A 15,633-nucleotide genomic window follows, 5' to 3' on the forward strand; every position below is an offset into this window, starting at 1 on the left:
CGGCGGCGCTTCCTGCCTCCCCCATTGGCTGGCAGAACCGGGGTGGTCGCTCCTCGCCTGGCCATTGGCCGGTGTTTGACACGCGCGGAGCTGTGATTGGGCGCGTTGCTGCCGTTTTAGTGACGCTGGGGGCGGGAAAGGAAGGTTCCCGGAAGTGAGTGTTGAGGAGCCGCCTGCCTGAAGCGCGTGTCCCTCGTAGGCCCCCCCTCGCCTCCCCTCCCCGCCATGGCCGAGCCGGGCCCCGCCGCCTGCCTGCTGCTGCTCCCGCTGCTGCTGAGCCCGGCCCCGGCCGGCGGAGCCGCCGACGACACTGAGTGGGTCCGGCTGCCCAGCAAGTGCGAGGGTGAGGGGGGGAGTCTGGGGTAATGAGGGGGCTGGGTGGGGTCGGGGGGCTGAGGTGGGATGGGGCTGCGGGAAGTGGGGGGTAAAGAGGGGTCGGGGGGCTGAGGTGGGGAGGGTCCCGGGGAAGTCGGGGGTAAAGAGGGGGTGGGGTCGGGGGGCTGAGGTGGGGAGGGTCTGGGGGAAGTCGGGGGTAATGAGGGGGCGGGGTGGGGTCGGGGGGCTGAGGTGGGGAGGGTCCCGGGGAAGTCGGGGGTAATGAGGGGGCGGGGTGGGGTCGGGGGGCTGAGGTGGGGAGGGTCTCGGGGAAGTCGGGGGTAATGAGGGGGCGGGGTGGGGTCGGGGGGCTGAGGTGGGGAGGGTCTGGGGGAAGTCGGGGGTAATGAGGGGGCGGGGTGGGGTCGGGGGGCTGAGGTGGGGAGGGTCTGGGGGAAGTCGGGGGTAATGAGGGGGCGGGGTGGGGTCGGGGGGCTGAGGTGGGGAGGGTCTGGGGGAAGTCGGGGGTAATGAGGGGGCGGGGTGGGGTCGGGGGGCTGAGGTGGGGAGGGTCTGGGGGAAGTCGGGGGTAATGAGGGGGCGGGGTGGGGTCGGGGGGCTGAGGTGGGGAGGGTCTGGGGGAAGTCGGGGGTAATGAGGGGGCGGGGTGGGGTCGGGGGGCTGAGGTGGGGAGGGTCTGGGGGAAGTCGGGGGTAATGAGGGGGCGGGGTGGGGTCGGGGGGCTGAGGTGGGGAGGGTCTGGGGGAAGTTGGGGTAATGAGGGGGCGGGGTGGGGTCGGGGGGCTGAGGTGGGGAGGGTCCCGGGGAAGTCGGGGGTAAAGAGGGGGCGGGGTGGGGTCGGGGGGCTGAGGTGGGGAGGGTCCCGGGGAAGTCGGGGGTAAAGAGGGGGCGGGGTGGGGTCGGGGGGCTGAGGTGGGGAGGGTCTGGGGGAAGTCGGGGGTAAAGAGGGGGCGGGGTGGGGTCGGGGGGCTGAGGTGGGGAGGGTCTGGGGGAAGTCGGGGGTAATGGGGGGCGGGGTGGGGTCGGGGGGCTGAGGTGGGGAGGGTCTGGGGGAAGTCGGGGGTAATGAGGGGGCGGGGTGGGGTCGGGGGGCTGAGGTGGGGAGGGTCTGGGGGAAGTCGGGGGTAATGAGGGGGCGGGGTGGGGTCGGGGGGCTGAGGTGGGGAGGGTCTGGGGGAAGTCGGGGGTAATGAGGGGGCGGGGTGGGGTCGGGGGGCTGAGGTGGGGAGGGTCTGGGGGAAGTCGGGGGTAATGAGGGGGCGGGGTGGGGTCGGGGGGCTGAGGTGGGGAGGGTCTGGGGGAAGTCGGGGGTAATGAGGGGGCGGGGTGGGGTCGGGGGGCTGAGGTGGGGAGGGTCTGGGGGAAGTCGGGGGTAATGAGGGGGCGGGGTGGGGTCGGGGGGCTGAGGTGGGGAGGGTCTGGGGGAAGTCGGGGGTAATGAGGGGGCGGGGTGGGGTCGGGGGGCTGAGGTGGGGAGGGTCTGGGGGAAGTCGGGGGTAATGAGGGGGCGGGGTGGGGTCGGGGGGCTGAGGTGGGGAGGGTCTGGGGGAAGTCGGGGGTAATGAGGGGGCGGGGTGGGGTCGGGGGGCTGAGGTGGGGAGGGTCTGGGGGAAGTCGGGGGTAATGAGGGGGCGGGGTGGGGTCGGGGGGCTGAGGTGGGATGGGGCTGCGGGAAGTGGGGGGTAAAGAGGGGTCGGGGAGCTGAGGTGGGGAGGGTCCCGGGGAAGTCGGGGGTAAAGAGGGGGTGGGGTCGGGGGGCTGAGGTGGGGAGGGTCTGGGGGAAGTCGGGGGTAATGAGGGGGCTGGGTGGGGTCGGGGGGCTGAGGTGGGGAGGGTCTGGGGGAAGTCGGGGGTAATGAGGGGGCGGGGTGGGGTCGGGGGGCTGAGGTGGGGAGGGTCTGGGGGAAGTCGGGGGTAATGAGGGGGCGGGGTGGGGTCGGGGGGCTGAGGTGGGGAGGGTCTGGGGGAAGTTGGGGTAATGAGGGGGCGGGGTGGGGTCGGGGGGCTGAGGTGGGGAGGGTCTGGGGGAAGTCGGGGGTAATGAGGGGGCGGGGTGGGGTCGGGGGGCTGAGGTGGGGAGGGTCTGGGGGAAGTCGGGGGTAATGAGGGGTCGGGGTGGGGTCGGGGGGCTGAGGTGGGGAGGGTCTGGGGGAAGTCGGGGGTAATGAGGGGGCGGGGTGGGGTCGGGGGGCTGAGGTGGGGAGGGTCTGGGGGAAGTCGGGGGTAATGAGGGGGCGGGGTGGGGTCGGGGGGCTGAGGTGGGGAGGGTCTGGGGGAAGTTGGGGTAATGAGGGGGCGGGGTGGGGTCGGGGGGCTGAGGTGGGGAGGGTCTGGGGGAAGTCAAGGGTAATGAGGGGGCGGGGTGGGGTCGGGGGGCTGAGGTGGGATGGGGCTGTGGGAAGTCGGGGGTAATGAGGGGGCTGGGTGGGGTCGGGGAGCTGAGGTGGGATGGGGCTGCGGGAAGTCGGGGGGCTGAGATGGGGAGGGGCTGGGTGGGGTCGAGGGCGATGAGGGATCTGGGGAGGTCGGGGGAAGGAGGAGTTTGGGGGAGGTCAGGGTGAGGCTGGGGGAAGCAGGGCGAGTGATGGGAGGTAGAAGAGCACCGATAGTTCCCCCATGTGGACGCTGTAGAGGAGCGACAAGCAATCTGATAGGGGGAAGGGGTCCATGATCTCCCAGGCAAACCTGGAGGAAAGGAGAACACCAGTTTCCGTGCTGACAGTTGTGGCTTCTGGCTCTTTCCACAGGTTTCTCTCACTGTGGTTCATAGAGGCACGTTTCCTGTAGTGGGTGGGGAGAAGACACAGTGAGAAAAGGGAACTGCTACTTCTTGCTCCAATGGTCATGGCTCACACTGTCAGATGTTTGTGTGGGAGGGGGGGTGGGGTTCTACAATGCAAGGCATTTAAGCAAGAAGGTAAAGGAAAGACCTAACTATTGGGGGGAAAATCCCATGCCAATAAAGAGGTGGTGATTGAGGAGAGGGACAAATAGGAATACTAGATTCTGGGGGGTAAGGGTGGGGGAAGAAGCAGGCCAAAGTGTCTGTGTGTAAGAAGGGGGAGCAACAGAGGTTGTGGTGTGAAATATCTAGAGACGGGTGAACTGCTTGCTCTGGGTGATGGAGCAGTTCTGGTGCACCCACTGACTTGAGTGTCTCTTGGTTAGCAGTTGCACAATAGTTCACTAATTTCTCAACCAAAAAACTCTGGAATAAAAATTCCCTCTCCCAAATACAGTAGCCAGGGTGTCTAGTTTTGTGTGTTTTCTTGTTCGTTAAATAATTATAGAGTGTTTTCCCTGAAAACAAGCTACATGAGGACACTTTAGTTATTTGTGCTTATCTCCAAGCATCTGCTTCTAAAATAGCCCTGCTTGCTGAAAATGGCCTACCTGTACCTAAAACAGGCAAGTTCCTTAGGAACGCAGTGCAGTTCAGTATGCCCACTAACCTGTTTGTGTTTTCTCTTCTCCAGTGTGTAAGTATGTGGCAGTAGAGCTGAAATCTGCCTTTGAGGAAACTGGGAAGACAAAGGAGGTGATTGACACAAAGTATGGCTTTCTAGACGGAAAGGGATCTGGAATCAAATATACGCAATCGTAAGTGAATCAGTCAGTGACATCCACTCAGTGACCTCTTCGCTGCTCTTCTGGATTAATAAATACCTCCACAAAGAGCATTCACAAGCAGGGGGTGATCTGGACACCTACCACACTTGGGGGCAAAGGTTGCTTCTCCCGTCTCCAGAGTTATTCATGTTGGCAACATGGGTGGGTCACTGCTGCTAAATTCCATTTGTCTTATGCTTTCCCAACACACTCAGTTGTTAGTGTGCCTCAAATATCTGCATTGTAGAAGTTGTAATAGAAAGGTGGGAGTTCTGTAAGCTGAGGAGCGGACACTTGGGGTTTTGGATACCTGGGATTGAAGGATAACCATATTAGTGGATTTTTCTGCTATAGTGGTCAGGGATGAAGTAGTAGCCTAAGTTGGAATTTAAATAACTCTGGAGTTGAATGATGATTAACATGTCACTGGGAGAGCAGTGATGCGCTTCCTTAGACCTACTTCAGACTCTGCCCCCTTGGGCAAACCTCACTGCACCAGTTACATTCAGTTCACGTTTTCAAGTTTTCTAGCCCTCACAATTGAGAAGGGAAGAGAGCCTTGTAAAATGAGAACTGAGATTCCGAAGCACATTTCTGTGATGAACATTACTGCTGCAGAATACATGGCCCTGATCAGAGCCCTCGGGCAGTCGCTAGGCTAATAATCAAGGTTTGAAACAACCACTTGCCAGCACAAGACTTTTCTCAGCAAGGGTGGAGTTCAAGCCATCAGTTCCTGCAGAATTTCTGCTTCCATGGACCCTCTTCTGCCAGATGTAGGGCGGTGCCAGTCATCATTGTTGTTAATCTCAATTTTTGTCAAGACAGTTATTGGTTTGAGCATTGGCCTGCTAAACCCAGGGCTGTGAGTTCAGTCCTTGAGGGGGCCGTTTGGGGATTGGTCCTGCTTTGGGCAGGGGGTTGGACTAGATGATCTACTGAGGTCCCTTCCAACCCTAATAATCTATGATTCTATGTTTCCTCTGGGAGTTGTACATAGAGACAGTTTGAGCTGAGGCTTAAACAAGGCATCTGCCTGCTTCTTAGGTGTTTTGCACAGGGAACCCACTATGCTGCTGCTCAGGGATCTGCGCTGGCTGGCAGTATGTTTCTGGGTGTGGTTCAAAGTAGTGACTCTAACCTACAGAACCCTGAATGTCAGGGGCCACCTGTCTCACCCTCTTTGACAGCAGAGGTGGAGCTCTTGAAGTGTAGATGGGAAGGGCCTCCTAACAGGATGCTCTCTCAGGGCCTGTTGACTTTGGAAATAGCTTCCCCACCCTTGGCTTGCCACTGCTTGGCTTTGTGAGCTTCCAATCATGCTTCAAAACCCGCCTCTTCTCAGAGGGAAGGGGTGTGCTGATAAACAGACCAGGTTTGCCCAGTGTGGGCAGTTACTACTTCAGGATCACTCGGCAGCTTATGTTCCTGTCGGAGGAGGCAGTTCGATTCATGTGGGATGGTATTAATCTTCTAATTAAATCCAATTGTTTTTCAAGACATTGTTAGCTTGAAATCTAGTCACTTTCAGAACTCCAGAGATGTTACCTTCCCCTGAAGTATGTCTGCATTGGAGCTGAAGGGTTGATTTCCTGCACTAACTCTGATCAAGCTAGCATGCTAACAACAGCTGCCCCAAAGATGATCCTGTCCGATACCCTAGGTATGTACTCAGGGCTGCTAGCCCGCCGACACCACCATGGCTACGCTTCTATTTTTAGTGTGCTAGCTCAGTCAGAGCTATCGAGAGGATGTCTACTCAAGCTTGACATTACACTTCCAGCTGCAGTGCAGACAGACCCTTAGTCCCCCTTGCCAACGTCTGTGGTTTTACAACCACTCTTTGCTTTAAATGTTTTTCTCCCCGGCCACTGAGAGGAAATACAGATACAGAGAGAAGAAGCTGGCTATGGTGAAACAGTAAGGTTGCTGTGTACACATGGTGTGTACTGCACACAAAGTAAATACACTTTTCATTTGTCCTGGATATAAGTGTTACAAGTAACAATAGTGGGTAAACAACTTCAGGCACCAGTGAGATATTGTAAGTTGATGGGGGCCCTTTAATATGTGTCTGGTGCCTAGGGTATAAGATTGGGGCTGTACATTATGTTTTGAGCCCTCAAGATTGCAAAGATGATCTGCCAAACATGAATTGCCTGAGTCTACAGCAGGCAGCTCCAATCTGTTGCTCAGAGCTTTCCTGTGCAGTGGACAAGACTCTGGTTGTTTCACAGCTACTATTCAGACCTTTGAGGGCAAAAGTGCACCTTCTAATATTATTTCCATTCTGCTGCTGCTTGGCAAAGCGCTGAGCAGGAGCAGAGGCTGGCTCTGGAGCTAGCAACATGGGATAAGAAGCAGAAAATGATGGTTGTGATGGGAGTTATGCAGCAGAGACATCTTCTCCCCACACCTCCCTTGCAGTAGCCAGTACTCTCTGGGAGAGGAGTGAGGTTGCCAGGAAGCTGTAATGGAGGAGACTGTCCCTCTTTCAATAGCCAGATGGAGATAGGAGGAGCACAGTGGTGGAGCCCCCACCTCTTTACATTAGCCAGGGGCTGTGGAGGTAAGAAGAGGAATCTTTTTCCCTTCGGCACTTGGACGGAGGAGGGTTGGCAGGCAGACAGTGGAGTTCCAGTTGATTAGACACCTGCCATCAAGAGACCGATACCTTCTGAAAGGTGGAGCCTTTAAGCTGGCCCAGGACCAGCAAACTGGTGGAAATCCCAGCAGCTGTAGAGACTAGCCATTTCCCCAGCTCCCTCCTCCTGTGTCCATCTCTAGCCAGTGGCCTTAATCCTTGAGCTAGAATTTTTCTAGCCCCGTTAATGGACTGTAGCCTTTCTCGGGGAGCGGTACTAAATCCTTCCCCGTTTCACCAGCTTTTCCTCTGGGCAGGGACATCCGACTGATCGAGGTGACAGAGACCATCTGCAAGAGGCTGTTGGACTATAACCTGCACAAGGAGAGAACGGGCAGTAACAGGTTTGCAAAGGTTTGTATCATTGCTTGTTCTCTCTGACTGGAGCTTTAGTCAGACGCCCCTAGGCCTTGGCTTGCCAAGAGCATCCATGTTTGTGTCCTTGGTCTGCATCTGCGAAACAGACTTCCCAGGTATAGAACTAGCTTCTAAAGGAAGCTGCTTTGTTCTCTCCCTCCCTCAGCTTGTTAGTTTAACCACCTCTCCATAGCCCTGCTGGTGGGTGGCATGCAACCAAGAAGCCAGGTGGGGAGGTGTAGCAGACCTGTTCTCATGGCTGGAATGGGTAATGGGTATGTACTGAGCAGCTTCTTCTGCCTCTGGTTTGGGATCAGGTGCAGATTAACAATTCCATTTTAAAAGTGTAGGTCGAGATCGCTAGCAGCCCACGTTAACATGCCACTCCAGTAATGTTAAAGCTAAAGATAGTCCCATCCTCTTGACTGCCCCTTGTGCATTTGCATTGTGGCTTTGCACCTGCCAGGGTTTCAAGGGAAACAGTGTGAACTGCTCTGTGTGGCAGAGAAGGCTGTGAAACCATGAATCTTGCAAGGCCTGTGCACAAGGGGGCAGAGTGTCCCAGAGAACTGTTTGGGTTTGGTTGAGTTTGCCTTTCCCAAAGGCATTTTGTGCAGTCTCAGGGCTGGGCCCAGGGATCATGCCTGTGATGGAAGAGATAGGGTTCTGTAGAGACTGCATCAGCCCAGAGAATGAGCTGGGGTTTTAGCCATGGGGAAGAAAGGCTTCCCCGTCCAAAGGACTATGTGGTACTGCTGTGCCCTAGAGTCAATCCCCACGATGACCTTATCCTTTTACCGTCAGGCCTCTCTCTCTAGCAGTCCCCTCTCCACTCACATCCAGGCCATGTCTGAGTCCTGCCACTGCTTCCTCTGGAACACTGCTTGAATCCAGCCTTTTCTGCCTGTTCAGACAGCCAAGCCTCTTCACGGGCTGCCAAGGACTGCATCCTCCATGCTACCCATATTGCACCAGCCATTTGAAAGAGAGCTGCTAGGACCATCTTCCCTGGCCATCGCTCACACTGTCACCCTCCTATGAGTCCCTCCCCTGACTCCACACCAAGAGCAAGCTGCTTTACGCCCTCCCCTCTCATATCCTCTCCCACTTCACCAGGGATGCAGCCTCTTCCTCTGGCTTGTCTGCTCCTCATGCATGGAACGTCCTCCCCAAACTGAACCAGGTAGCCATTGCCCTCTGCTCCTTCAAACCCGGCATCTAGAGTCAGAACGCTGACAAGGAATCAGCCACCGCGTTAGCCGCCTTGGGGGCAGATGAGGAAAGTCCGTGTTTGTTCAGTCATGGAAGCACACACTTGGAACAAGTGTCATAGCTTTCCCCTTGCCCTCTTCCTCCTCCTCAGGCATGTTCTTCATGTCTGTCAAGCAGCAAGTGTGTTAGGGTCCTAGTCCAGCTGGAGCTGCTGGGTGCCGTACAGAGGAGGCCGGGTAGCAGATAAGGCCCAGGCTTTCACACCCTCCTGAGAAGTGAACAGACTGCTCAGCCACTTGCCCCTGAGGCTTCTCCCTTCATGCTGCACTGGTCCAACAACTCCTGGTCGGGTGGCTGGTGCCATACCCCCTCTTCTGCAGGGCTCTGAGCTGGCTCCCGTGTAGGGGAGCTGTGTGTGAGTTCTCCTCTCTCCCTTAGTGCAAGAGTCATATGTGTGGAGCTGGGATTCTGCCCGTCCCCGAAGGTGAGGTCACTCAGGTTACTGTGTCTCCTTAGGGAATGTCAGAGACGTTTGAAACCCTGCACAACCTGGTGCACAAAGGGGTGAAGGTGGTGATGGACATCCCCTATGAGCTGTGGAATGAGACCTCTGCTGAAGTGGCTGACCTCAAGAAGCAGGTACTGTCCAGAGGGTAGCACAGTGTCACTAGGGCCGCCAACGCAAGGTGCGGTAATGGCTGGGAGGCCGGGGATGCAGTATCTAAGACTCTTGCTGCTGGGCCGGGGGAGATCTGGGAAGACGGGCTCAGGCTGCATGTGGGTGTCGTACTCCAAGAGTTCACTGCAGCATATGAGCTGTCCCTCTTTGGGACGCTCATCCTGGAGCTGTGCTTGCTCCCCACGTTGAGGGGCCCAGGGAGTGGGGTTAATAGGAAGGTCTCTTGGTGCTGGACTGTGCTTTCTCTCTGCGCTAGTGTGATGTGCTGGTGGAGGAATTTGAAGACGTGATTGAGGACTGGTACAAGCATCACCAGAAGGAAGACCTGGCTCAGTTTCTCTGTGCGAACCATGTGCTGAAAGGGAAAGACACAAGTGAGTTTCACCTCAGCAAATGCCAGGGGGCATTGGCCTCCAAGCAGAAGCAGCACGCGTGCTCCAGTGCTAGGGTGATGGGTGCAGCAGGGGAGTCCGAAGAGCATTGAAACACCATCTCTTAGTGTGAGTGGGAAGGGGGCGTAGGGTGGAGAGAGAGAACCTGACAGCCTCACTGCTCCCTTTTCTCCGTGATGTCATCCCCGCAGGCTGCCTGGCAGAGCAATGGTCTAGCAAGAAGGGAGATGTAGCAACCGCGGGGGAGAGGGCAAAGAAAAAGAGTGGCAAGAACAAGAAGGCAGCAGAGAGGAAAAAGAAAAACAAGAAGACGAAGGTTGAGGAAGCAAAAAGCCCCCTGGGCCCAAGTGCAGAAGGGAGCCCTGAAGAGGAGGGGGATTTCCAGCCGAAGGCTTCCCTTGCGCACAGCCCAGCTGACGAGCTGTAGTCTCTCGGACACCGCGTGCCAATTTGCAGCCCATGGTAGGGACAGCGGACGCTCTGGACACATGGGATATTGGATGTGCTCTGGGCATCGCAGCAGCCAGTTGCCTCACAAGACGGTGACCCCTTATTTACTGAAGGGAAATAAATTAGAACTCTTCTAATTTATCGCTCCAAGGGTGGCAGCCTGTTCCTGCTGGGTGGAGATCTCGCCATCGCTAGTCAGCATTACCATGAGCAGCGGTGCCACATGGATCACAGAAGTGGAGTAACAGCGGCTGGCAGAGACCCCTGCACATGCAGGGCAGCTGGGCTGGACAGGAGATGCCTCCTGAGTAAGTGAGGTTGTTAAACTCCTCTTAATGCTCCCTAGACAATACAGATCCTGCCTTTAGCGGGAGAGACCTTCCACCCTCTGCTCTTCCCCTGCCGCCTCTTGCCCAGCTGGAGTGTATTGATGAGGGGTCTGGAAGTGGTAGAAAGGAGGCTGGTTTGCTCACGGCGGAGCCCCTGGCTTTTGTCTGAGCTGCCCCCAGGGCAGGGAATTTGGCAGTGGCTTGGAAGGAGAGTGGCTTCTGCCTGGCCAGCCTGGCGGGTTTGGACACACTGTCTGTTCCACAAAGGCCGGGCCCAGTCCTGCCCTCCCCTACGCCAGGCAGTCCCACTGAGCTTGCTGGGGTCCCACAATGAGTTATCCTCCCGCTCTGCAAGCTTGCTGCCCACCCCTCTCCCATAGGACCATTCCATTCAGGGGCAGCCATTCCAGCTTCCTGGAAGCCTGTGGTTCCTGCTGTTGCTGCAGAGAGGGCCCTTCCCCCATCTGCTAATGTCCTTTCCATTCGGTCTAGCCTGTGCTCCCTGCACTGGCTTTCATGCTCCCTGCTGCACTATGGGCAGCAGCTCCGTGCTTTGCAGGGAGAGGCTCCCTTGTGTTTTATGCAGTTCTTTGCTACCTGTTGGCGATTTTCTCTTAAAGTGCCAGTAGATGTCAAGTATCAGAGGGGTAGCTGTGTCTGTCGCTTTGTACAGATCCAGACTAAGAGTCCTGTGGCACCTTATAGACTAACAGACGTATTGGAGCATGAGCTTTCGTGAGTGAATACCTGCATGTGTCTGACAAAGTGGGTATTCACCCACAAAAGCTCATGCTCCAATACGTCTGTTAGTCTGGATCTGTAAAAGCAGCAAACAGACGTATTGTAGCATGAGCTTTCGTGGGTGAATACCCACTTCGTCAGACACATGCACATATTCACCCACGAAAGCTCATGCTCCAATACGTCTGTTAGTCTATAAGGTGCCACAGGACTCTTTTTAGTAGATATTAACACCCTCCCTGTGGGGTGCAGGAGCAGGACCCACTATGGCCTGCAGGGGCACCCAGCTAACTTTGAATGCAGTCTTAGTCCCTCTTGCGTGTGCCCAGGAGGCTTCCATCAGCTCTTCCTGCTCATTAAAGCACATGGGGGACCCTAGCCTGGGAGTGGGGTATAGTCTGGTCCAGTGCAGCCAGGCTGCCCTGTGATCTCAGCACTGCAGCTCACTGAGAGAGCTGTTCTGCTAGAAGTAGATATGTTTCTGAGTGCTCTTGTGTCTCACGAGCTCGATCATGTGTCATGGAATATTCCCAGGTAGTGAGACTCATTGGTCTGACCCTGCTTTTCAGGCTAGTGAGCGACTGTTGGTTCCCTCTGCTAGGCAGGGCACCATACTCCAGGCACCAGCACTGCCAATTCTTGCCACTCTATCACAGGTCTCATGATATTTGGTGTTTTCTTTAAAACCTCAGCTCTTGGCGTCATGGGGTTATGAGCTTTAGAATGAAGCTGTTTCTAGCCCTCATGGCTGCAGGGGACAGCTTGAAAGTGTCACCAGAGTGTGACCTGAAAGGCTCAGAAATCAAAGAAAACCCCAAATGTGTGTTTTTAAAAAAAAACAAAACAACAAATCTTGTGAGGATTGTTGGGGGCTAGCCCCTGGGTTCTGAGTGTGGGGGGCTGGCCCTACCTCTGAAGCGCAGCCCAAAAGGCACAATTGGAACTAAGTTTAGAATTATTTTTAAGCAAGGCAGCTTTATACCACTTCCTGCTGTGGAGTAATCCTGTAATGCAATTGACTGACTGCAGCAGGAGTGGCGGTGGGTCAGTACGACTGGGCATGGGTGACAGGGAGGAATGAATGAGAATATATGTGTGACGAGTTTTTGTCCCTTTGGGTTTGTTCTATGGCAACTCCAGCAGTTACTACAACTGTACACTGGACTTTGTTACTCAGAGCAAGGAACTTGGCATTCTAGTTGGCAAAACTGGCCTGAAGCAGCTGAGAGCCTCATGGCTACCAGCCCTCTCTTGTGGGTTATCCTCTGCTCACCTTTGTCCTTCTCTCTTCCCCATACAGTCCTCCCTGCCTCTTATTTTTCTCTTGACAACTAGCATAGCTTTCCCTTGGCCCACTCCTGATGTAGGATTGGCCTCCTCACCTGGGCGGGCTCCCAGCTACTGCTAGACATTGGCGTCTGCTTCTCAGCACTGACATGTCTCCTGCTAAGGACTGCTGCTGGGTTGCCCCTGGGCAGCCAGCAATGTGCCAATGGGGCGACAGGCCACTGTGCATTCGGGAGAGGTGCTTCCATGCTCTGAGCAGGGCAGAAGCCCAGCTGCCTCCCCATAGCCACAGTTGTGAGGCACTGGGCAGGACCCAAATGAAGGGCCAGTCTTGGTGCATTGATTTGTAGTTGCCAGGCAGGAAATCATTTGGCTCTGAAGCTAATGGGGGATGTGGAGGCTTCTGGGGATATTGGAGGATGGTGCAATGGAGATTGTAAAGTAACAATGGGAAACAGGCGGCTGCTGCTCAAGGAGAAGTGGTCTGTAGCCTTTGTAATAGCAAGCGAACACACAGCACTGGGTGGGACTCCCTTCTGCAGCTGCAGAACATGTGGCCCTGGCCAGCACCTTGCGTGGGGAAGGGGACAAGCTCTATCTAAGTGCTCTGGAGGGGCAGGGGAGACTCCCTATATTCATTATGGTTCGAAGGCACCATCTGCCTCTGCTTCCTTATAGAGGAACAAATTCAGTTCAGAACAGAGCTCACCTTATTACAAACCCTAAATGGCTATTGAGGCTCCCAGCTAGGCAGCTGCTTCTCCCTTGGCTTTCAATGCAGACTGGCTACATCTCCTCTTGGCCAGTTCCTGGCATGCTGCAGCAAATCAATCCAGACCCAGAGAAACGCTACTGCTTCCAGGGGCTCTCTGAACCAGCTGCACTTCAGGGTTTCCCTCTTCCCCGTGAGGTGAATGGCTTCTCCCTCTTTTCTCTGAAGAGAAGCTAGAGAGGGCAAGATGGGCTCAGGCCCCAAGCACCACAGCAGGATTCCTGTGCTGTGGAGCTGCCACCACTTCCCTTGAGCCTCATATCTCACTGTTAGGAACCTTTTCCTGCTGCACTCTGCATCTTCTTCCCACCTCCTCCTTGTCTGAGTCTTATCCCCGCCCGATGTATCTGTACCAAACACTGGCAGCCTTGTGCTGCTGTTTACTCACTTCCTCAGGAATCCCCTGTTTTATTTTTGCTTTTCCCACATTCCCTCTGTGTTTGGTCTTCTCTTGAGGTGCCCACTGTGTTCTATGTAGTGTCTTCTTCCAGAAACCCCCTGCTCTTGAAACCCAATACTGCTGCAAGCTGTAATTACACACTGCAAACTCCTAGCTAATAGCGCCCGCCTAGAGCCAGCTCCATGGGTCTCAGGAGCTTCGCTTTTGACTCTCCTCACTCTGGTGCATTTTAAATTCTCAGCTTTAATGTTAAGGTGCTTTGGAGGGGGGTAAATTCATGCTGAAGCCTGTGTTGGGCTAGACAATTTGCTGGAGAGTGGGGGAGGGTTGTACAGTAGGGCTGGCACGTTCAGGGACTCTTACTCCCTGCATTTCATCCTGAAGGACTTTCCAGATCTCTCCCCCGTATTCCTCTGTGGGCATTTCTTATTTGCCCATCACCGTGGTGCCTGAGCCAAGCAGTTGCTTCACTCCCCACCCCCGAGATACACAATGCTGCATTATGTACAGGAGGTAACAGCACACGCCCACAGGCTGGCAAAGCATGCACCGTCGCCCCCTTCCCCCTCCCCCCCCCAACCTGCCAGGGCCACAGAATGTAACCCACCTCCCAGGTGCCTTAGAGAATCACTGCAGGTACAGTTTGGCTAGCACAGGGGGGCCAACTGGCAGAAAGTTCTCCTGGCCCTTTTCAGGTAGTAGTAAGCTCTGCAATGCCACAACCTCCCGCTTTTCATCTGCTGGGACAGCTGCTGCCCCTGCCATGCCTGCACTAGAAATGCTTCCAGCTCTGGCAGTGCTAGCAGAGGCTAGAGCCCTCCTGGAGATGGGCCAAAGGCTGCCAGTGGCACTGATTAGACTTCCTGAGCAGGCTTAGACAGGGCATTATGGGACAGTGTTAAAGATGCCAGCGAGCTGTTAACACAAGGGCAACTAACCCCAGGGGAAGCCGTCCTGAGCATGAACGGCTCCTTGGAAACGGGCGCACCTCTCAGATCACCAGCATCATTCCCCCAGCGCAGCGAGAGGGACTGGGTATGCCATGCAGACGCCCAGGCCCTGGCACATACACAGCAGTGAGATCTGCAATGCAGCCCTTCCCTCTACACTTCCCAGCTCTTCCTCCACTCATGGCGATCTGAGACAGTGAGGTGCAGCACTCACACAGAGAGATCACAGGAAAATGTTCTGTGGGCCTTCAGTAGAAAGAACCCTCCAGTAAAGCTGCCAACAAGAGACTCCAGCCCTACGGCAGAGCCTGGGTTACTGCTTTGTTTTTGACCCAAGCCTCTCGCCCCTATGTTCTAGGTGCTTGTCTGGCCTTGAGCCCAGTTCCAGGTGGGGTTGTTGAGCCCCAGGTGAGGCTCCTGGGTTTGTTTGCATACTGTGTTTGATTCCCCTAGTGCTTCGCAGTGGGTGGAGTGTTTACTGCTTTGGCCAAGATGAAACAGAAATCCAGTGTACTTCCCTAACTGCTGCTTAGCAGGGCTGATCGATCAGTTCTGCTCTGCTGCGTTGTCCCTGGGTCCACATAGTTGTTTGCGTAATTGCAGCCGAAGCCTTTCTGTAGGGGTTAGTGCCAATAAGTGTGATGCAACTAAGGCAGACCCTTTCCAGGTGCAGCTCAATGACCATAAACACTGAAGGGGAGACACAGCCCAGGTCCAAGCCAGAGTAACTGCAGCCATTGAGATGCCTAGAGGTTGCATGCAGACATCTGGAATAGGAGCATGGGAGAGTTTCTCAAATGAACAAGAATCTTAAGACTCGTTATCAAGAGCACTGCTGCAAACTGGGCCTGCCCTGGGAAGGATGTAGAGAGAGCATCCAGCTGACTTCAGGCTGAACCCCAAGCAGTACAAACCCCTGTGCTGGACAGAGGGAATCTGCCTTTGACAGAGACCCAAAGCATTGAGATGGCTCAGAGAGGTTTCCATATGTGGGCATGGCAGGGAGCTGGTGCATGCACAAGGCAGGGAGGGTGGAGGGGCTCTTTTTATACCTGTCCTGACACAGGACAGTCAGGCCCTGTTTGCAATTTGGCTCAGCACCTCACTGTTCTCAACAGGCTTATGGGTGTTGGTACCATCCTAGTCCTCCCCGGGCTAGGCTGGATTACAGAACCCAGCCAGTGGTGACAGAGCAGTAGCTGATAGCCCTTCCCTATGGTGCTCCTATTAACCTCTCGTTTTTCTTCCCCTGCCTCCCAAGATGGCTAAATTTTGGACGAGCAGTTGTATCTGTAACGTCTAGGGCCCTTTCAGTTCCATAGGCAGCTCTCTTGTGTTGGAGGGCTCGGTGGAGTGTGGCCTGTGATCCTCTGTGAATCTGGTTAATGGTCACATAGTTTCAACCTGAATTCACTCTTGTGTGCTATTTGCAGTTATTTTTAAATAAACTCTCTCTGTTTAAAGGTTTGTTTGTC

General features: G+C 55.5%; 1 protein-coding gene across 4 annotated transcripts in view; it reads left to right on the forward strand.

Moving 5' to 3' along the window:
* Positions 1 to 179: 179 nt before the first annotated feature.
* The window catches only part of LOC127049890 (protein canopy homolog 3-like), a 46,213-nt gene continuing 30,759 nt past the window's right edge, over positions 180 to 15,633 (forward strand). For 2 of the 4 annotated variants that reach the window (XR_007774094.1, XR_007774093.1), the window contains exons 1-6: positions 180 to 343; positions 3,813 to 3,936; positions 6,847 to 6,943; positions 8,675 to 8,797; positions 9,094 to 9,211; positions 9,421 to 9,987. Coding sequence is in view for 1 of the 4 variants with exons in the window: in XM_050951250.1 (XP_050807207.1) it covers positions 226 to 343; positions 3,813 to 3,936; positions 6,847 to 6,943; positions 8,675 to 8,797; positions 9,094 to 9,211; positions 9,421 to 9,656 (816 nt within the window). In the remaining 3 variants the exon portion in view is untranslated. Of the gene's footprint in view, positions 344 to 3,812; positions 3,937 to 6,846; positions 6,944 to 8,674; positions 8,798 to 9,093; positions 9,212 to 9,420; positions 15,626 to 15,633 lie in introns of those variants that run through there. The other 2 variants (XR_007774092.1, XM_050951250.1) reach the window with 2 other exon arrangements.

This window comes from Gopherus flavomarginatus, chromosome 4, assembly GCF_025201925.1.
Source record: "Gopherus flavomarginatus isolate rGopFla2 chromosome 4, rGopFla2.mat.asm, whole genome shotgun sequence".
NCBI classification, from domain to species: Eukaryota; Metazoa; Chordata; order Testudines; family Testudinidae; genus Gopherus; species Gopherus flavomarginatus.